We start from the raw sequence: 22,211 nt of genomic DNA on the forward strand, positions 1-22,211 counted from the left end.
ATTAAAAAAAAATCTTCATTCACCTCTGACTTACCACTCCATCTGTATCAAGAAAACTGCATGCATCTCTTCTATGATGAACAGCATTAATAAGATTATTCCGCTGTCAGGTGTACGAGGTGGTGCCGTGCCAGAGTGATTGTAATCAGTATGTGTGGGTGGCCGAGCCGTGGAGCGTGTGGAAGGTCAGCAACGTGGACTTGAAGGAGAACTGTGGCGAAGGTGTCCAGACCAGAAAAGTCAGGTATTTATCACCCCATCGCCTCTTCTTTTCATCTGCCATTATATTTTCCTCTATACTGTAAGATAAGGTGCAGTGGTTAGCACCGTCACCTCACAGCAAGAAGGTTCCAGGTTCTTTCTGTGTGAGTCTGCATGTTCTCCCTGTTCCTGCTGGGTTCTCTCTGGTACTCCAGCTTCCTCCACAGTCCAAAGACATCAAGAAGGACCAGGTTAATCCAGACTCTAAATTGACCGTAGGCGTGGCTGGGAGAGCCAATGGTTGTCTGTCTCTATGTGTTGGCCCTGCCATGGACTGGTGACCTGTCCAGGGGGAAGGCTGCTGGGATAGGCTCCACCCCCCACCCCGTCCCCCGCTATCCTTAACAGGATAAGTGGTAGAAAATGGATGGATGGGTGGATGGATGGGTGGATGGATGGATGGTATCAGCTACAAATTCACAAGTGCAAAAAAAATACTTGTTTTCTATTTATGTTCTTGTATGTTTTTTGAAATGTGCTATTTGTTGTTTTCCAAATGACCTTGCCATCGAACATCAAAGTACGGATGTAAAGAAATGTAGCTGTTAGACCAGATAAAGCTTCCTCTTTTACACTCAGTTACACTTGTAATTATTAATTGTTCTCACAAGTCTGTTGCTTGTTCAACGTTCAGGTTGTTCATCATCAGTCAGTTGATTAAATTAACAATTTCTGCAGTTTATCCGGTAAAATAACAAACGAGAGCAGGATTTACTTGCAGTTCTCTGTTTTTGCTCTTTGTGTAAATCCACAAAAAAAAGTGTGTGCACGCGAGGCGACCTTTGCACTTTGACCCCCAAACCTTTTGAGATCTCCATACTGTATGTTTGAATGAAAAGTGGGACATGGAGATGAACGGATGTACAACCCACCCACAGTTACTGCAACCGCGGACTTTCACCAACCTGGAGGCATAAAAACAGCAATAAAGAGCTCAGTAATCAGTTTGAATGTACAGTGTAAATCAATTATATAGACTAAAAAGCTTAAATAGACTAAATGTTATAAAGGTTAAAGGAAATAAAACAACTGCTGTTAGCCACAATTGGACGACAATTAAAGCACTGATGCACTAGAATAGCTGTTAGACGAGATATCAACCTTTACAGCTCTGCATTTGTTTTCACACCTCAGCTGCTGGTTCAGTGTTCAGGCCGTAGAATAAGTGGAACTCGAATGAACGGAGAGGAACATCTAGATCAGGTCAGACTGAAATAAAAGCATCCCGCCTCCACTTTATCTCTTCTGCTGGGGTTTAAAAAGTTGTAATTTGGAGGTTAAGATTTGAAAAAAGTACGCCTGAGGCGGTTGATGAAAGTGAGGATGCAGTTGAAAATCTCGCTGACCCTCCAAACCAATGAACTGTGTGTCCATGTGCCTGAGTAAATACAGCAGATGTTCATTGTTCTCGTGCGACTGACCCCCATCGTCCCCTGTGACACACCCACTGCTTGAGAAAAACATTGTAAAGTACACCATGTAACCGCTAATTCATGTGTAGCTGAAACAAAACATCTGGCTAAGCTAAAGTACGCTCCACCGTTCCCGCAGGTGCATGCTCAACACCATCGACGGCCCCTCTGAGCCTGTGGAGGACTATCTATGTGACCCTGAGGAGATGCCCCTGGGAGCGCGGGAGAGCCGGCTGCCTTGCCCAGAGGATTGTGTCCTCAATGACTGGGGCTCCTGGAGCCGCTGCAGCCTGGTGAGAACTGAGCCCAGATCAGACAAGTGCCTGCCTGAGAGGACGTCAAACTTCCGCGAAGCCCACTGAGATTTATCTTAATATCTCTTCCTTGTCAGAAACATTTTCTCTGAGGCTCAAGGAATTCAAAGCACAGCTGCAATGTATTATTGTGAGCAGAGTGTGAATCTTTGTCAACAGGTTATACCCCATCCACCAAGGAGGAATAAAAGAGATATATGAACTGGGAAGCAGGAGAAAAATAGCTTATATATCACCTATATTATACTGTCCTGAGTGTGTGTTCAGCAGAGAAGGAAGGTGATTTATGATACACAGAAAGAAGACTCAGAACTCCTGCGCGGGTTTCCAAATTTACATTTTGTAACACACACACTTGCATACATCAGCAGTGATGGAGTGGCAAACATGAAGGTGGCTAAAAATAACTACCTGCAGTTTGTGAGGATCATTTGGCAACCACAAATATTGAGACTTGTCGGTTAGAAAAATATTGTTGACGGTCACATTTTATGGAAAGATACTGACACTCAAGTTCATGATTAAAGTTTTAGTGCATCATATTTTTAGATAAATGAATGTCCTGCACATTCAAGCTCTTGCCAAATGACTTCACACAATGCTCATTAAGCTGATCGCTGGCAGGTAAATCTCTGCATTCCTCGGTCTGTAGCGTTCGTATCTACGGTGACGTTCCCTCGCTGCCGGGAGGAAGCGTACTGAGCATGAGACTCCATGCTGGATGCGCTGGTTACCTCTGCTTTGCTCTCTGCAAACTTGGTTTAGGATTTGCAAAATTTCATCTTGTGGCTCTTCTAGACTTTCCAAATTTTGTCAGATGAAAAAAATAATCGAAGTCTGATTGTGACCGTGTCATTTTACAAGGGTTGTGCTTCAGTCCCAACTGCAACAACAGCTTATGCTATGGAGGAGATGTCGGCCCTCTGCTAACTTCAGTGTGGATCGATCAATTACAGATTGTCCAAACGTTGCCAGCCCAAATAGATTAAATTCTGATGGTGAAACGACAGCGTAGCTGAACGGGAACTGGTGAAATAAGCACGTGTTGACAGCGGGTGGACACAAACGTAGCTTTGATAGCGTCGAACATGAGTTGATATACAGTACCTCTCCAACTTGACCTGTGAAGCTTTTTACGACAAAAGACTTTGCCAATAGGAGTGTGTAAAGGCTCACTACTGTCAGTCTTTTTCCAAAACATGTGGAGTGCTCGGCCATCCTGTTCAGCTCCTCCGCCCCTGACAACTCCGATTTGTGATTAGAAAAAAAAGCTGTTTTAACTGGCCTGGTTGCACCTGCTGTGCCCACTGCTGCACCCAGGCCATTGTTAATCACACCCCATTCTCTCCCAGAGTGCCTGGCACACTGACTATCCACAATCCCAATCTCGACATGGAGTCTGCAGTAGCTCCAGCAGGGCCTCTCGCATGTTTTATTCATGGTGTCAGCGATGGAGTTATTCAAAAGGCTGTCATGTTCTGCCCCAACTCTCCTGGCCGCGTAGAATCACAGTTTAACATTCCTGAAATATCCATTCCAGCCATCCCGTCATGTCCTGCTGGAAAAGATCTGCAGTCTGGGAATGTTTGGAAACAGACAACAGAAGGAGAATCATCCTCCTCTTTCTTTCTTTTTTTTGATAGAGTGATAAAATATCCCACAAAGACCATGCAGATGCAGACTCTTAAAGATGGCGTTGAACAAAAAAAACCCAAAACCCAGTTGTCCAATAAGCTGGGAAATGATCCAGAAGCAGGCAGGTTCACACACTTGCCAACTCTCAACTTTCTCTCCAGGAAGACCCATTTGACCCATACTGTGTGCATCAGTAAAATATTCCATAACTTTTCTGAATGAAATGATCTTGATGTTGAAGCATTCTCAAACTTTATCAGGTTGAGGTTTGCAGAAGGTGAAGACCAAGACAAAGATCTTTCCCTGACCCTACTTTTCCAGTGCAGTGAAAAACAGTTGGATAAACTGTAGATGTCACTTCTCGCAGCGTTTTTGTTGACAAATGGCAAAGAGGAACTCCAGATCAGGCCCGTGCCTGATTTCAGTTTATATCACTTGTCCAGCTGTAGCTGTTTCCTAAAACCTAATTATTTAGAACTTTGAAAGCCACAAAAATAAATCCAGCCTCGTCATCCATGGAGGTTCTGACTTCCTCAGCAGTGGCTGCAGCCGGGCTGCTAGCTCTCTGCGTTCGTAATATTAGTATCCTTGTCAGTGTGAGGTTCTGTTGCCACGCTTGCCGCTGCCCTGCCTCAAACACGTTACAGCGGCGATGTCACATGGTCACATCCCCCCCCCCCCCCCACACCAACATCATTAGCCCTTCAAAGAGTTTACGCTACCCAGTACGTCTCAATTGCGTCTTTTTTTTTTGGAAACGGTTGTGTGGGCTCGGTTTTAATGTGAAGTCTTTGTTTCAGCCCTGCACCAGAACCATCAGTCGGGTTCGGACGGCTTATACCCTTCGGTCGCCCAGCGTGGGGAGAGACTGTCCCGACACGTCTGACAGAGAGCCCTGCAGTCTGAACCTCAACTGTTTCAGCTACTTCTACAACATCACAGGTGAATAAACAAAGTCACAGTGACAACTGTGTGTGCTTTTGGGTTGGGTTTTTTTGGGGGGGGATGCAGGAAATTTTTTTTTTCCAGGGCAACTACGTTTTAGCATTTCTTGAGTTAAACTGAATCACCAAGATGAAAACAGCACTTGAAATGAAAGCTTTAAAACTCTCTGGGCCTCACTGCAAACATGACTTCTAAGCTGTTGAAACAGCGCGAGGAGCAATCCATAACTAACTCATCCATTTTTTATTTTCAACTTAAGTCCCGGCTGCTCTTTGCAAAGCTCCTCTGATCACGGGCAGATCTTTCATTCATTGTTTGTAAGCTGAACTTGGAGGTTGAATGGGCACGAATTACATTTTTCTACATATCCTTGCAGCTACAACCATCAGAACCTTGAAGATGTGAAGTGCAGGTGAAACGCTTGACTGTCAGCCTCTGGGGGTTACGCGCCTGCTAGGTAGCAACTGCAGAACGTTACTTTACACGAGAGAATTCCAAATCGGCTCTGAAAGCTTTCCTCTCTAATCTGGAGGAAATCACGCCTCCATACCATGTGTCACACAGTGGGTTTACATGCACGGTTTTAGAGTAAACCATTTAATTGGACTACTGTCCCCTTAGTGAAGAACTGGGGAAGAATCTGTTTATTCACAGCAGTATGGCAACCTCAGGAGGGGATTCCCTGGTTGCAGTAAGACTTTCTTCTGGTTTGACCTTTTGCATCTCAACCAAGGAATTTGTCTCGTTGCATCCCTGTTGAATGGGAGTCTTGAATCACAGGGCTATTAAATGAAATCATCTTCTTAAACCGCGAGTGCTCATTTGTCCAGCAGTTTTTTTTCCCGCCCAGGCAGCCACCGTGATGGTAACTCCTGAGCTGTGCGATGTTCTGACCTCCAGGTTAAATATCCCAGCGGTACCTGCAGAACATCCAGGCCACTTTGGGGCTGACTGTAATTACGTTCCTGCACTCTACACCCCTTCTGCTTTTTGCAAAGCCCCTCTTGGTACATGACACAACAGCAAAGCTAGCGAGCTCCTAGCAACCTACTGTAAATGCTGACGGTGGCAAGTTTGATGAAAATGATGACCGTGGAATAAGGCGGGTCTGCCTGGTTATTACTGTGGAGAGATGCAAAGATATACAACAAATATGAATATTAAACATTAGGCACCATGGCTGCATCCCAGTTTAGCACCGCCCACGATGATTGCGATTAGTATTTTTTCTTCTGCCACAGCAGATTCATGACAAGTGTAGCCAAACAATTCTGTATGTGCGAGAGAAACGTCTGTTCGATTCCTAACCACATTATCTGTCAGTCCAGCTCTGAAAAGATCAACTTAATGCAATTTCTGTCAGATGAATATGTTCGTATGTATATTAAAAGTCCTATTTTAGTCACACAATTATAATAACTCGACTTGTTCTAACATCATATCAACCCATTGGCAGAGGCCACTCTCACTGTTCACTCTGGAAACTGTCATTCACGTAGACTGGAAGGGATTGGCTTTGTTCCTATTTTTGTTCCGTTGCCGTCAATGCTCCTGTCCTACATTTCCTGCCAGTCTCCTTCTTTTGCTCGTCTTGCCTTTGTGTTGTTAAGGTAGGAGACATGACATATAATCCCTCCTGCTTCCCAGTGTCTATGTACATAATATACGAGCAGAGATGATTATTGAGTTAAGCGCTCTTTTTTTTCTGTTGTTTATGCTGAGAGCATCCGAGCTGCACCTTTCTACACTGTTTCTCTGCTTTTTTCTCTCTCTCTCTCTTCCTCTCTGACTACCTTCACCTCTTGCAATCTCCCTGTTTCAGTCCCCAGAGTGCCACAATGCTTCTCGGCAGGAGGAAACACAATTCCCTGATTTGAGCTTGCAAATGAGCACACTGCAGCTAAAAACAGCCGCTCGTCTTTGTCAGGCGATGGCACACTTCATGACTGATACCTCAGCCTCCCCGGTGTTGCAATGTTTTCAACACTCGCACTGTGGTTTTAAAGGCACTGGCACCCCGACTCTGGAATAAAATTTTATCTTTTCTCTTCACAGATTATTTTTTTCTTTTTCTTTTTCTTTTTTTTCCCATTTGAGCCTGTAACAGTTCTGGAGGTTTATTGGGGAAATTTGTATTGACTTTGCTTTTCAAAAGAGGGAGCCTAGATCTGACTGCCCGGCCACACGGAACACTCGTGATGCTGATGTGAAAGGATAGTGATGTCAGCCAGATTTATTGGATTTAAGTGAGCTGTTAAAAACCTTAAATGAACCATTTGCTGACAAAATAGTCATCTGTTATCAGCAGCGAACTTTGCCAGCCAGAAGCTGTTTAGTGTGACAGCAAAGGCACAACAAAAGAAACACACAACCCGATTATTTTAAGGCGTTTCAGTGGAACGTGTAGAAGAAGAGAAGCTTGGTGGAGGGAGGAGAAGCTTGTCACGCAGTAATGATAATGAGCTCAAAGTACGGCAAGTGCAAGGCGCCATTCTGCTGAGTCATCTGCAAGCCCATAATGGTTCATTTGTATGCGTGGCACATCGATCTAGTACAGTACTGTGAAGGCAGAGAATTTTAGTTTGTGTCAGCATCGTAGCTGTAATGAATTTGGTAGCATTGCACTGAACCAACACGCCAGAAAACATAAATATTGCTCTGAGATTTTATATTGTAGTCCTTGTTCCCCCTGGAATATGACGCATATCAGTCGGCAAAGTGATTCCTTCCAAGCTCACCTGTCATATGAAGCTAAACAACTTTCAAAGCCATGAGGCAACATGGTGCCACGGCGCTTTTCTCTGGGTTCACCCCTACAAAGCCAATGCACACCACCATGTTTGGCTCTCAGTGTCTCAGATTTATTCATTCTGAACTGTAAAGAATTCGTGACAGCTGAAGCATCTTAACACTTTTGAACAAAGTCGGTTTGGGTTTTGTTCCGCCACATCATCCTGCATCAACTGACAGTAAACGACTGTAAAGCTGGTTCCTGACTCATGTCTCCCTCTCACCTGCCTCCCAGCTCAGCATGGGGAAATCAACAGCAGCAAAATGCTGACACCGGCAAATACATTTACATTTTTCACATGCACGAATGAAAAGCTACACGTCTACCATTAATACATAGTCACTTTTTTGTCTTCATAGTTCGTCTTTTGCGTTCACTAAAGATAGATACTAAGTCCCTTGAGTTTTGACTTTGAATGCCCCAGAGTGAATGAATCAGGTTCTGTTCAGGCAGTTCGCTTCTCCTTCTGTTGTCGCAGTCAGATTCTCCAGCGTTCAGTCCGGCCGTGTCAGCCTGCTCAGCTTTAACCAAGGAATTTACCCACCAACCAAAGCGAAGTGTGAAAATCAGAGGGAGTATTTAAACAGTCCCAGTGCCTGGTGTTCGTGCTTGCTGAGCTGACACACCCACCTCCCCCCCAGCTCCATCTTTAATTATAGTACACAGGGCTTTTATTTACAGTGTATACATAAGAATGCTTAGAGTATGTAATCATCTGTGTTTCTGGAAATATCGTTTATCCTTAAATCAGATATGTATATGTTTGTATGTGTGCACTGTGTGTAGTTATGGTTTGTATTATGTCCTAGGTTTTGTTTATGTTTATCGGAGATCTTTACTGGTTTTTGTGGTATAGGAGCCCCCCCCCCCCCAAATTAAACCTGTAAGAGAGTTTTCATAGAAATGTTTGATAGATGACAACAATATTAACAACAACAACAGCATGTGCACTGAAGCAACCGCTCATATTCCATCTGTTTTTGTCGTGAAACACTTCTGCATGCTGCACATGAGGATTATTTTTCTCGAATGCTATTTTATCTGAGCGCTTTATCTGTCTAATTGCACAAAACAAGTACCAGGAAAAATAACAAACCCTCAGGTACGTTCCAGAATAGTAATAATTGTGTAATTCAATGTCATTTTACATGACTTGAAATAACAACTAGGTTGTTGGTATTTCAGGCTGCTGGTCTCCATGGACCTGCAAATCGTTCTGCACTCTTGAGTTCACGTTTTATTGGCTTTTATGAGCATTAGGAGCTAAAAACGTCAACCTGCTGTGTTTCACCTCAGACTGGAGCACCTGTCAGCTGAGCCCCAACGCTGTGTGTGGGGGGGGCATCAAGACCCGGATGCTCGACTGCGTTCGCAGTGATGGAAAATCAGTCGACATCAAATTCTGCGAGGAGGTGAGATGTGTAGAAGTTTCCTTCCAAACTCTGTTGTTTCTTCCACTCCTTTTTGTTTCTTGGGCAGTTTCACTTCCTTTGATACATATTGTTCTCAATGACTTAACCCGATCACACATTACAATGTATTACCACACCCTTCCTGTACTATTAGCCCCATAGCTGTATAAAATATTCATGAGTATGCATGCAGAGATTGTTGTCGTTGCTTCAGGCGAAGCTCTTTATTCATTCATAATGTGTCTCGGCTGGCTGTAATTGTAGCCGGCGGGCTGCGGCAGAGTCGTCCCCACAGCTATTTAACCCTTGGCCCACTTCATCATCTGGCTCATTCACAAAACGTGTCAGAGTGGCTTTCACAGCAGCCTTGATATCCTGATCCCTGGCCCGATATACCCGAGCACACTCTGTCCCCTGCCAGAGCAAAGGCTGCTGGGAATTGTAGTGTAAAGGGGTCAAGCTGGAAAATGCCCATAACAGATTGGATCAAGTATGCAGTAAGTGTTTGTTTGTACTGGGAACAAGTTGATGATGTTAGATTATCCTCTCCATGTGCTTCAGCTGAATTTGGAGAAGAAGTGGCAGATGAACATCTCCTGTGTGGTGGAGTGTCCCGTCAACTGCCAGCTCTCAGAGTGGACGGCCTGGTCCGAGTGTTCCCAGACCTGCGGACTTGAAGGTGAGTCTAAACATGATCGACCTGCAGTGTCGTCTAAACCAATGAAGGCTGGACGGAAGAGAAGGCTTCTTGGAGAGAGCAGACCTCCTTCAAGGTTTGTTTGAGTCCTCCAGAAACATGGATGAAAGTGTCCAGAGTCCCTACGTGTTCGATGTGCTTGTGAAAATTAAAATCATGACTGACATTTTCCCCATCAATGTCTTCTCAACCCCAAGTTACACACATAAATGAGTTCCAACATCAGCAGAAGTTCAAGTCGAAGTTTGATTGACAGAAACACCGAGCAGGTGTGTGTTAAACACCACAGAAGCGGTCAAATCTGTATGATGTCACCCTCTAAAACAAAAATATGTGATAATCATCGGCCGAACCCACCCCGACCCGCTGACGACCACAGGCGCGCCTTATTTCTAAGTGTTGATGGTGTCTCAAGGGCCGACTCTGGCCACTCGCTGTCCGTGGTGCTGATTCTGTTGTCTTCGCCTGCGGAGCCGTGGGCCTGCCGAGTGAACGCTGCTTCAGCTTTGATGTCCGCATTTGTACAGAAACTCACAACTGGCACACATAACGGTGTCTGTTGTGTTGGTGGACAGGACTCCCACGCCTTACCTTTTTGGTTTACCTCATGTATGAAATCTTCCGTCCTTACCCCTTTTTCTCTGAGTTTTGTTTCCTTCTTCTCAAAGAAGGGAAATAAAAGAGTTTTTGGGGCCAGTGGTGTAAACAAAAGAGTAGCCTTTGTGTAGTTCACAGTAAACACGGTGTACTTTGAGTGAAGATTTAACGAGTTGACAGCAAAGATGCAGCGTATCAAAGAGTGACACTCTCATACCTGGAATAAGATGAAAAGATGGCTCATGGTTTGTTTTTTTTCTAGCATGTCTTACTCAAAACTTTTTGGGACTTCCTCTGTGCGGTTTGACCAAATAACACACCAAATCTACACAGATAAAGAAAATGATGTCACATTGTTTTGTCTTCTTTAACTGTGCTCTGTGTGCAGGCGTCTCCAGCAGTTGTGTGGCAGACTTCAGGCCTCAGTAATTGTAGCCCTTTGTTTTAACTTCTTCCGGGGTAAGACATAGGGAGCAGCGTTTATTCCGTGTAAAAGTCTGAAGTTAATTTGAAGCCGGTGTGAAGCCTCAGTTGCTTGAGAAATCCATGACGACGTCCTCCAGAGCTGCAGACATCTCAGTATAAATTCCCTCATTGTGTTACTCAATAGAGAGTGTTTGTCTGATTAGCATAGCAGAGCGGCTGTCACACAAAAGGAATTTACTGAAAGGACGTCACCTGGAAGATAGCCACCTGCCTGATCAGACAGGCTGGGAGCTCAGATCTGCTTTTGTTGATGTTTGGAGGCGCGTCGATGTTTGTCCTCAACGCTTTTCCCCGATGTTCATTCAATACGCACTCTTTCACGGGAAGAGATATTACTAGAGAGGATATTGGATTGGGAATGTGAGAATCAGGTGCCGATACTAACGTAGATCAGCTGATTTCATTCATAGGTCAGATTCCCTTCCGTAGCTTGAGACACCAGAGAGATCCATGCGTACGCTTCAGATACATTTACTTTGGAATATATTTTAATTTCATACATTTGTGAGTATTTGGTGCTCCTTTTTCAGGAGGAGATGCTGTGTGGTTTACTACAGCTGTATTATGTTGACAATGGTAATTAAAATATCAGAACCAGACATTAGCAGATGTTTGTTCTAGTCCAGTCATAACGTGGGGGGGGGGGGGGGGGTGAATTGGTGCATCTTTACAAATTACAGCAATCACAAATGTTTCAGTGTACAAAGAGGCATGTGAGGCTGGAAGAGAAAAAAGTAGCTTGATGTGAACGAATGAAATGTCCGACTGTCAGTCCGCGCCGAGAGCGCTGGGTTTGTAAGGAGCATATCACATCAGTAGTTTTCCCTCCACAGTGCGGTGATGCTGAGCAGGAACATGCAGGCTCGACAAAACCTACTAAAAAAGTCCCACATCAGAAGCTTCCTGCTCCCACTGGAGGCGTTTGGCCAGAAAAACTCATTCAAGCAGAAGAGAGGAAGTCTTTATTTTACAGAGAGGGATCGCTTTACCGTCTTGCCAAATGACCGGCGAATATTTGTCCCCCTTTTTTCCTGGTTGTTGTTCCGGAGGTTCACACAATTGATTCTGTCCCATTACATCCTCCTGCTCCTCGGGGCTGTGGGGAGTGCTTTGAAGAGGAGGCACTAGTAGCTAAATCACAAGGAATACAATAAAAGAAAAGGCCAAAGGAGCATGAGGGGGCCTTATTTGATGTTTGTGAGAGGATGAGATGTTCTCCGGTTTGGAATAGGATATGAGTTGCAGTGTGTGTGTGTGTGTTTGTGTGTGGGAACGTTGGTTCGTGTTGTTGTGTGTCTTCTGGCTTGGCAGTGTCAAAATAAAAGTGAGACATGAAGAATTCAGGGATTTCAGAGTGGGCGGTGTTGAACTGATAAAGGAAGGTTGCCTTTTTAAATGTGTGTTTGTATGTGTGTGTGTGTGTGCGCGCGTGTGTGTGTGTATGTGTGTGTAGGCTCTATGTTGAATTTAATTTTTAGCAAATTAATGGGAAGACTCTCAGTCATCCAAGCTATGATTATCTAACCGTCCTTGATTAACTGTCATCAATTAAGCAATAACAAAGTTAGTGATGATGTATAGGACTCATTGAAAATGTTGCTTGTTGATGCAGAAGTGGAGCAGAAATCAATCTGGATGACAGGGAAAAGGTGCGGTCTGTCAGAATGTTCCCAATATCTGTGAAACGTTCCCTGTAAGATAAAATCAGATTAATCAAACGACTTTCAGCCAGCACTTACAGTGAAGGGAGCTCTTAGGAATGCGACTGGTGTGGTAAACCACATTGGTGTGTTTGCTTTCAGTTCATTATGCGGTAAATGTAGCATCTTCATCATCTTCTCGCCCGCTGGGGCAGATTCCAGTCCTGTGAGATGGCCAGAGACGACCCTGCTCTTGTTTTTCTTGCTTATTGGTGCCTCATTTTTATTAAAATACATTGTAGTTCCTTATTGAGCAGGATAATTTACAAAGAAAAGCATAATCACAGAATCCCCGAAAGATCATCAGCAAGAAAATACTTTGTTTTTACTTTATAAGAAACTCTGACAATGATGAAGAAGATTTCGTGTTTCTTTACTCTGAATACCAGGTCGAATACTTTGAGATTAGTAACCTCGCTCAACCAACCCAACAGAATAAAACATCGTCAGACTGATACGGGATTGCTTTGTGATGGAACTGCAGTCCTGCACCTCTAATAACAATGCACTGATGATGTCACATCCTCTTCTCTAGGTAAGATGTGGCGTCAGCGCTCGGTGGTTCAGGCCTCGCAGGGCGATGGCCGGCCCTGCCCCTCCCAGATGGAGCAGTGGAAGCCGTGCCCAGTCAGACCCTGCTACCGCTGGCAGTACAGCCCCTGGTCCGAGTGCCGAGTGGAGGTACGTCAATAAGTCACAACACGATACCATAATCCAGGCCCGTTAAATAATTAGAACTACATCGACCGCTTCTCGTCAGCCACGAGAAAAGACCTGAGATCAATATACACGAGTTTGGGAGGCAGACACTTAATCGCAAAACATAATGTAGTCTTTAGCAGTGATGAATAACCCCATCAAACTCCTGCTCGTACAGTTATTTTATGATGTAGACAGTAAAATTTAATCTAATGCACCTTTAATGCAGATGCATTACTGTAAATCAATACATTGCCAAGAAATTTGGCAGCCTTCAGCTTCGCTGTGTGTCACCAGGTCAGATATTGAAAGACGTCTGCCGCATGTTTTATGACATAAACCAAAACTTAATCAGTGTATTTTTATGGGGGGTGTCAAACAATAATTCTGTTGAATTGAATATTCTTCTCGATAAATGAGCGTCCGGTAACCTCGGCCTTTTTCAAAAAAATGAGAGAAAGACAATTTCAATGAAAAATCACTCAAATGATTTGGATTGTTCCCCTCAATGAGTAACATTTTATTTGGTTGTCCTGCTTTACTCCCTGTTTTTGTCATGTTTGTCAAACCTCGTTGCCTACATTACCCACAGTGCAACTCAACGCTGCTAATTCAGCCAATAGCTTCCCGTAGAGATCAGGATAACGGCTAACGCTGCAAAGCCTCATATTTTTTTCTCAATTTTAATCTAAATCTTCATGATTTTTCTGATTTCATGCTGCGACCTCCTGAGCACCAAAAGGATTCATACTCATTTTTTCCACATTTGCAGTCGCATAGAGGAGCCTAGGAGCGAGCGTCTGATCCCATCGTCTCAAAGTTAATGTGATTTTGATTAAACGACTTCAGTAAGGTTTGTGGTGAAGATGTTGGGATGTTTGCACTGCGCCTTAAAATTAAATCAGTAAAACTGCAGCGACAAGTTGAGCAGAGGCAGCTGTGTTGACGTTGGGGTCATGCAGCGCTGGTGTAGTTCTTTAACTTTCTACCTCCCTTACACTAACGCTTGGAGCAGTTCTTATATTTACTTTTATCATAAAATCCAACATAGAAACCCCGCTGGCCTCTGGTGGAGGGAACCCTTGTTGTTGCTCTGGGTTGGCCGACACATCATCCCTGCAGCGCTGTGTTCTCGAGGAGGACAGATTCGAATTGATCTCTTCTAAATTACAATCTCAGCTGCAAACACTTTATCTAGGCTTCCCTCACGGTGATTGTTGGTGATTTGATAAAGGAAATCAATAAGTGATCGCAGCTTTACCTTCATTATCAATTCATACCTTTATTTAAGGCGCAGACACCTTTTGTCAGAGCCTTAAAGAGCATGCGTCATCAATATTTGATGCTGTTAATGACTACATGCACTCTACAAAGTGCAACACAAACAAAATGATTCAGTATCTACCTGAGCGCTGTCCAGTTAAACAGAATTAACCAGTAAACGTCTGTCATGGCGGAGTGTAAGTGCCCTCTGAGGCTGTGGGTCTCTGATGCTCCTGTCCTTTCAGAGTGTGGTGTGTGGACACGGCACGCGCTACAGAAACCTGTCCTGCTTCGTTTCGGACGGCTCCAGCGAAGCAGAAGACGAAGGCAGCCAGGTGGACGAGGAGCTGTGCAGCGGCCTGGAGTTGGCTGTAGACGGAGACAAACAGATCAGACTGAAGGAGGCCTGTACCCTCCCCTGCCCGGGTAAGAGTCCTGCCTCTGGTAGCTTAGCAACCTCGCAAACTAATGGACAGCAGTTGTAGCGCTGACCTTACAGTGGCGCTGTGAGTGAGTGAAGCAAACACGGTGAATGAGTGAATCAATCAGCATTAACGCTCATGGTGTTGAGGTTAATGGGATCTGGTCTGTGCTGGTGGGAGAAATCTATCCACATTAAAGAAGAAGAATTCAAATTTTCAAAAGAATCAGGTAAAACAACTTGATTCAACAATGCTAATGGTGACGCCGCGGTGCGAACGCCGCTGACCGTGAAGCCTCTCCATCTGAAAAGGAAAATCTTGATTTTAAGCAGTAGAACTCATCTGCAGCTGGGTGGAACTAAAGCGACCGAGTGTCAGGACGCCTATGTGATGTTTGATAATGGGTGCAAAGAAACGAAGATAAATTAAAAGATGAGATCAAAAAGCTCCGTGCATTCATAAAAGAATTAAAGCAAACATTTTAAAGTGCCAAAAAGTTACTTTTCCTTGGAACTAATTCTTTAGGAACAAATCGTTTTTCTTAGCAGAGGCTGACAGATCTAATTCGATTAATTTTGAAAATATTTGAAGTATTTGACTCCATATAATAATGATAATATTTTCTGTTGAGATGCACCACATTAGTTGGAGGTACAGTATTTCGTGATCTCACAAACATTCAATGCACGTCTATGCAAAAATAATCTGCAAATTAATTTGTAACAATACATAATTTTACTCTTTTGTAAGACTCACAGGAATTAAGTATATAATGTATTAAATGATAATTGAATTGTAACTGAAATTACAAAAAAAAAAATAATAATCCACCGTACTTAAGCAGAAATATCCCACACATTTTATACTAATTAATTGGATTTTCCTCTAAAATGTTGCCAACTGCACCTGAATTGCGGTGAGATTACAAGATCTCAAGCGCGACCGCGTAAGAAACCCTCTGCTGGGTTGGGTTCAGCTCGTGTCCTGGGTCTGAGTTCTGGAACGTAACCGGGTAGAGCTCAGAGGTCCAGTTAGGAGGAGCCGCTCATGCTGGTCTCTTACCTTGTATTCACTTTTCTGAGTATTTCCTCAAGGAGCTAAATCCCTGTTTGTTGTGTCAACATTCAGTCGTTAAAAAGTAGAACAAGTTGATCAGAAACCACGGACGTGGCTCTGCTCTACAACACAGTGTCAACACCTATCTGCAGTTTAATTCATATCTCAAACAAAAAAAAACAAACGTTACAAAGTAAATTCTTATCTCTAACAGCTAGCTTTCACTATCTATTCATGACCTCTACAATCAGAGGTCGGCGCTCCTCTGAAGGGAGAATAAATGGACTACATTATGACAGATGCTCTCTGTAACGGTCCCATTTTATGTGAATTAAATTTACCCGATACCGTATTTCATTGTCTGAAGCAAGTCAGACAGCCCACTACTAAGATAAATGTTCCAGCGTCCGCTACACTCTCACGTCGAGTTCCAGGTTTCTCCTATTTTTACTTTGTGTCTCACCTCACTTTTCACCGTGAAGCAGCTGAAATAGTTGTCGGGGTCCAATTCTATCCATCCCACATTGAGAACTCTCTCTTGAAGAGTGCGGTGCAGTGGTCGAACCACAATCCCTCACAGGCCTCCCACCCGCCAACAGTGTTGCTGAGGTGCCAAGCCAGAGGCTCCACCATCAGGGAGCGTCTCTGCTCTGTATCTGGAATGGACACACTATCAAGACCAAAATAGTCCGAGAGGTGAATCCGAGTGAAAGCTGTGACCCCTGCTTTTCATCTTATTTCATTTGTAAAGTTAAGACACACGCAGAGTGATTAAAACGCGTGCACACATACACACACACCCAACGGCAGAGATGAAATACCTCAGGAAAAAAAATGGTGCAATCAATAATGTGTGTGGGCGAGATAACACAAACCCTCTGGGCTTATGAAAGAGACAAGATGGCAAACTGAGATAGAACTCACTGAATATAATCTGTGGTGCTGCGAGTGACAATAAAGGGCAGATTTCATCAGTTTGTTCACCTCATAAAAGTACAGAGAAGCTGATTAGCAAGAGTACAGATTGAGGAAGTATTTTCAGCGTGTATTAGTATACGAACCAAGGTCCATACTACTTCAATCCTCACTCTACACAAAGGTTATTCAAAGTGATTTCCATGTGTAAATGTTAAAGCGATACATCAACCGAAAAGCGTGTTTGTTTTTTTTTATTTCAAGTACTCACAAATAGTTGTGGTGAGTTTGCAAAGATGTTTTTCCCCTCCTGCATCACTACTGAGCGACTCCAGGATGCAGGATGAGCCAGCCACGTGCTGTATATGTAGCTGATGGTGGCAGGCGCGTAATAACAGCGACTGCCACAAAACTGCGCTAAAACTGCCCAAAAACATCCATTCACAAACTCCCAGGATAATCCGCCTCTTCTCTATGGTCCTGTTCCTCCACGGTCTCTCAAGATGTTTAAAAAAAAAACAAGTGAGAGTTCTTAAACGGACATTTTTATACAGCTTCGCGATGGTTCGCCATCAGGCTCTGTGGGCGTCAAGCTCAGTCTGCTCCACATGGCTGGCTCTTTCTGCATTCTGGAGTCTAAAAGGAGTGATGCAGGAGGGAAAAATGTCTTTGAGAGCCCAAGACAGGAAGGAAAAACCTATTCGTTGAAGTACAGCTGTCACTTTAATATGTAAGTGATAATCAGTCGTAGCTCTTCCTCAGATCCTGCACAGAAATCGTACAGCATCTTTTCATTTGTCACTGAAATCGCTTCGTGGGTCCTAAGCGGTACATCTAGATCTCACACACAGCTACATGAGAGCAGGCTAATGTTCTCTCGCCGGCAGGTGTCATTTCTACTCCTGAAAAGTGTAACTAAGGAGACTTAACTGACTGTGTCCAGCTTGCTAATGAACGCTAACTCAGTGAGCTCTATCTATATGAGCTATGTCCTGCTAATGATCTGAAACAGTCTTCAGGGATCTGCAATTTAATCACTTACTCCTCATAATGTAGTGATCGCCCACCAAATTTCAATTAAATCAAGTCCTTTAGTTTTTTGAGTTTTTTTTCCCAGGTATCCTGCTAAAGGCTGATCACATTATTTCTTTGTTGGAGGTAAAAGACTCCTGTCTGGGTGTTCAGTACACTCAAGCGTACGGGGACCAGAGATTGGATTCACGCTTATTGTGAAGGGAAAAGGTTTTGAGACTGAGCTCCAACCAGCCTGCCAAACCTACCCGCACCTCACAGGAGTAGCGAGAGAGTGAACTTCCCCAAATCAATAGACTTTACTGTCAGGTTGATGTTTTTGTAGACGGAGTCGTCTCAAATACACAGTATTTTACAAAAAGCTAAAACAAGGTGGATGCTGTGTGGTTGATGCCTCCGTCCAGAGCCTGATTGCGGGCCATGTGTGCACACAGCCGACCTGCACAGGAGGACTTGTAAGTCTCTGTGCATCTGTGGTGATTTGTGGGATGTTTGACCGTGTGAGGCAAAGCCTGTAAATTAGACAAACACACGATTGCGTCTCGCTGTCACCTGGTCAGGGAGGTGACCATCCATGTGGCAGCTGAAGTCTAAAAAGCAAAGGAATCGTTCAGAATCTCAGGAAAAACATCTCCCCTCCTCTGTTCCTGGATTAATGTGCCGTTGATGCTATTTCTCCTTTGGTAAGACTTTTTTTTATCAGAAATGATCCTTCTGAACAGATAAACAAATTACATTACAAGTCGTGCTGCTGGAGGTGATTTTACACAGAAGTCATGAATATTGATATCAAACCAAGCGAGCAATGAAGGAATTTCCGCATTTAAATGGTTAGCAATGCAACAGAGATGATGCAACATGTAGGAACCAGTTGAGTCGGTAGATATTTTAAAACTTCATGTAAATATTACGAATAGTTAATCGTTCCAGTGATAATTGTCATATTAGTGTGTATTGTATTGATTACCAGAAATCTGTATTTTGCCTATAGCCAATTAGGATTTGGCTTTAATCTCAATATATTTATATGAACACAAATATGTGGGTGCTGTCATGACATATATTTGTTAGGGTCATATGTTTTCTTTTTCCTTGGCTGATGTGATGTAACCAGTGAGTGAGAAACGGACGGAATTTGGGGAACCGAAATGTACTTCAGATGATCAGAGAACCTGAAAAGTGGGAGGACGCCTACGCAGTTGACATTCTCTGAATGTCACAATGTTGTGTTGTTCATTCTTTTTTAATGCCTTTGTCATGTTTGTTTTAATTTAATGGTAACTTTACGCACATGGCCAGACCGGAGGAGGAATAACTCCAGATATGCTGCAGCTCATGCAGATCTTAATAAACTAAATCAAAGCTGTGTCGGAATCAATTGTAACTAATTCAATTGTAATTAGTACAATGCAGGCAGATACGCTCAGTATCTGTGAAGATGTAAAACAGGTCAAGCAGAAATGAACAAGACATTCTTAGAGCCCCGTTCAAATGATCTCTAAAAACACACTTATCAATTAGTATTAATAATTAACCTCCGCTGTAATTCATCAGCCCAGATTAGCAGCTTGGCTTTATTTGTTCGAGCCTGCCGAGAGAAATAATTCAAAACAGCTTTTCGTTTGAGGATTTAGAGCGAGTAACGCGCACGTGTTCTCTCCCAGGTGGGCCGACTGAACACTTGCCACAAGAAATTTGAAATTCAGACCCCATTTCCAAGAAACTTTTCCCTGCACAGTAAGCTACACTTGCCAAGTGTTCCACATTCTTGGAGAATGTCAGCTCTCTGAATGGCAGATGAGGCAGTCACACTGAGCGTGAAACAGTGACAAGGTTTCCAGCTCTCTGTGTGCTCCCGGGGAACCTTTATTTTAGGTTAAAAGACAGTGGAGGTTGATGGGCTGTGGTGGCGTAGCGTTCCTGATAAACCAGAGTGCTGCAGGTCATAGATCAGGTGTTGATGTTGCCCTGGTTGGTTCACTAAATCTAAACTAAAATACACTTGAACCAACACGCTGGAGTCGCCTACTTAGTCTTTGAGTTTGTAGTTTGTTCCAGCTTCATATCATGTGACTTGCGTTAGATGCAACAACAAAAAAATAGCTGGATGTTTTGTGACTTAGAGAGATTGATTGTGTATCCATAGTGGACTCACTCACCTACCCATTCACGCGCTGATGCCCCTCGGACTCAACCAAGCAGACTTCAGGGTTGTTGATGCGTAACTTCATTGAAATGATTCAGACAACAGAACCACCGTGCGGATTCTCATCATGTCGTCAGTCCGTCGTTTGCAAAGTTGCTGAGTTGCTTTTCCTTACCAGGCAGCTGGAATCACGCAAGAACCCAATCTTCAGTTTTTATGCAAATGAGGTTCGGCCAAAGGAGATAGGGGCGTGGTTCAGGCAGGGGGGGGGGGGGGGGGCGGTCCGCTCGTATCAACAGCGGTGGGTCCTGAAGTGGTTAGCGCACCTGCTCCTAGCATCAGTTCTGTCAGAACTCTTATTAGTAGTCAAGGAATGGCTGGAATGAGACTTGGCGGTGCACAACAGTGAGTGAGGCGCCTGTGATGGTTGGTAGGATCCAACTGGTGTTTGTATCAGGTTTGGCAGCTGCCACGATACTGTTGAAAAAGACTTTGTACTGTTTGTCATTGTGAAAAATGGAAGAAAAGAGCTTTTACTGCGAGATTTTTTTGATTCGGGTGCATTCTAACTGGCAGTAATGTTGTAGTGAGGAGGCTGTTCCAGACACAAGTACACGTTTTACAAGGCTTTACCAGGATTCTTGGAAGAGGCTTGGTTAGAAAAATTTGCAGACTAAATTTAAAATAAAATTTTCACACGTAGGAGAAATTATCTGAGGAAATAATCTCGTGGGATATGCAGATAATGCGGGTGCAGGAATGTGGAGAAGTAATTGAGCTGTAACCATGGTAACTATATCTTTATCTTCACAATAATAAGGGGAGGAAAACATGACAGCAGCTTGCTGACCACTCCGATTGACAGGTGATGGGCCTAGGAATGCAGCACAAAAACAACACAATATCAGCTTAGCGGCAAAGATGTCAACCTGAACCTTCTCTGGACAAAAAGAGAGAGAGAGGAGAGAGAGAGAGAGAGAGAGAGGAGAGAATCTCACAGATGGGATTATCACTTCAAAGGTTGGGTCTGATGAGTTGTTGTCAGGTCTGGGAATGGAGGCTTGTCAGCTGCTGGGTTTGATGTAGCTTTGCAGCGCAGAGCCGAGCCGACAGACAGGTAAACTCGACCCAACAGCTGCTGGACTGTGTCCATCAGGTCTGCAGCTCCGAGACTCAGCTGCCCCTCCCACAACATCCAGCAGCGGCACTCGTATTGTGAAACTGCAGCCTTGGTCTCACACACTGGTGTGAACCTCCACCATCACCATTTCCTGTGGGTAAAAAGAGCAAAACTACAACATATCAATAAGACAAGAAGGAAGCCCCAATTAATGATAAAAGTGGTGTGCTGCTTAAAATATGAATCTGTTATTTTCAGTGTCAGTGGTCCCTGAAGGGGAAATTATTGTTACTTGCCTCTGCCAAAAGAAAAAAAATACAAATGTTGAGTTCATATTCAAAGTGCTGTGTGTCTATTTTGGCTCATCATTGATCGTTCATCACTCCACGTCTCTAAGATAGAGAGGAGGAAAATAATTTCAAAACCGAGACTTTTAGAGAACTACCACAGTTTGAATGTATTTTAGATTTTTAAGCGTGTGCCATGTGTTTGTGCTGGTGGATTTCTCATTTTAGAAGGAGGGAGAAAAAAAAAGAAAAAGGAAAAAAAAAAAACCTCATCAGACGTCTGCTGGTCCCTGAGATGGAAAACACTGAGAGACGGTGCCCTAGATAACAAGTCAGTCCAACCCCTTTTGCCAAACTGCAGGAGCACTGAAGTATCAAACAGCAATCACAGGCGCAGGCAGTGCAGGGAGGAAGTGTAGTCTGGTGTGAGAGGAAATTCATTTGCTCTGTGTGTGTGTGTGTGTGGGGGGGGGGGGGGGGAAGCGTGGGAATTCTGTCAGGTTACATTCACGCACACACTCTTTCATGCACTGCCACCCTTGACCCATGTTCCATTTCCCCTGTCATTTGATGAGCTTCACTTGTCAGTTATGATCAGAAACGGCCTCTCTTGCATCTCAAATTTTCACATTCCAGGAACTCGTCATATGACACGATATGTAAATTTGTATTCTGAGCACATCTCTGCTGTAAACCTTTACATCTCACCCAGATTCAACTTCTCTCATCCATAGATAAAATAGGCGAAGCATTGCTTTAGTACTGCTAAAGTCGAGGATCTGATTTCCGCCGGGGACACCCACACTAAAACTGCAATGGAGATGTTTTTGCATAACTTAAACACTTCTTTAACGGTGAAATAAAAGGAGTAAAACGCAGGTAACACTGCAAAAGGTAGCAGATGCAGAAAGCAACGGTGAAGACGGAAGGAAAGTCATCGCCTTTGAGTAAATTTAGAGGTGAATTCTGAGTTCAGTGGCGCTGAGAGGAGGAGCAGATCCTTCCAGGGCAGAGACGTCCG

The 22,211-nt window shown here is 43.8% G+C and overlaps 1 protein-coding gene across 1 annotated transcript in view; it reads left to right on the plus strand.

Moving 5' to 3' along the window:
• The window catches only part of thsd7ab (thrombospondin, type I, domain containing 7Ab), a 158,075-nt gene that overhangs the window by 119,078 nt on the left and 16,786 nt on the right, over positions 1 to 22,211 (plus strand). Inside the window, exons 17-23 of the mRNA XM_086217750.1 lie at positions 111 to 244; positions 1,813 to 1,966; positions 4,423 to 4,564; positions 8,655 to 8,770; positions 9,332 to 9,449; positions 12,786 to 12,931; positions 14,458 to 14,638. Of these exons, the coding sequence (XP_086073876.1) occupies positions 111 to 244; positions 1,813 to 1,966; positions 4,423 to 4,564; positions 8,655 to 8,770; positions 9,332 to 9,449; positions 12,786 to 12,931; positions 14,458 to 14,638 (991 nt within the window). The remainder of the gene's footprint in view (positions 1 to 110; positions 245 to 1,812; positions 1,967 to 4,422; positions 4,565 to 8,654; positions 8,771 to 9,331; positions 9,450 to 12,785; positions 12,932 to 14,457; positions 14,639 to 22,211) is intronic.

This window comes from Aulostomus chinensis, chromosome 11, assembly GCF_037954235.1.
Source record: "Aulostomus chinensis isolate RoL2024-O1b breed Wild chromosome 11, RoL_Achi_v1.0, whole genome shotgun sequence".
NCBI lineage: Eukaryota > Metazoa > Chordata > Actinopteri > Syngnathiformes > Aulostomidae > Aulostomus > Aulostomus chinensis.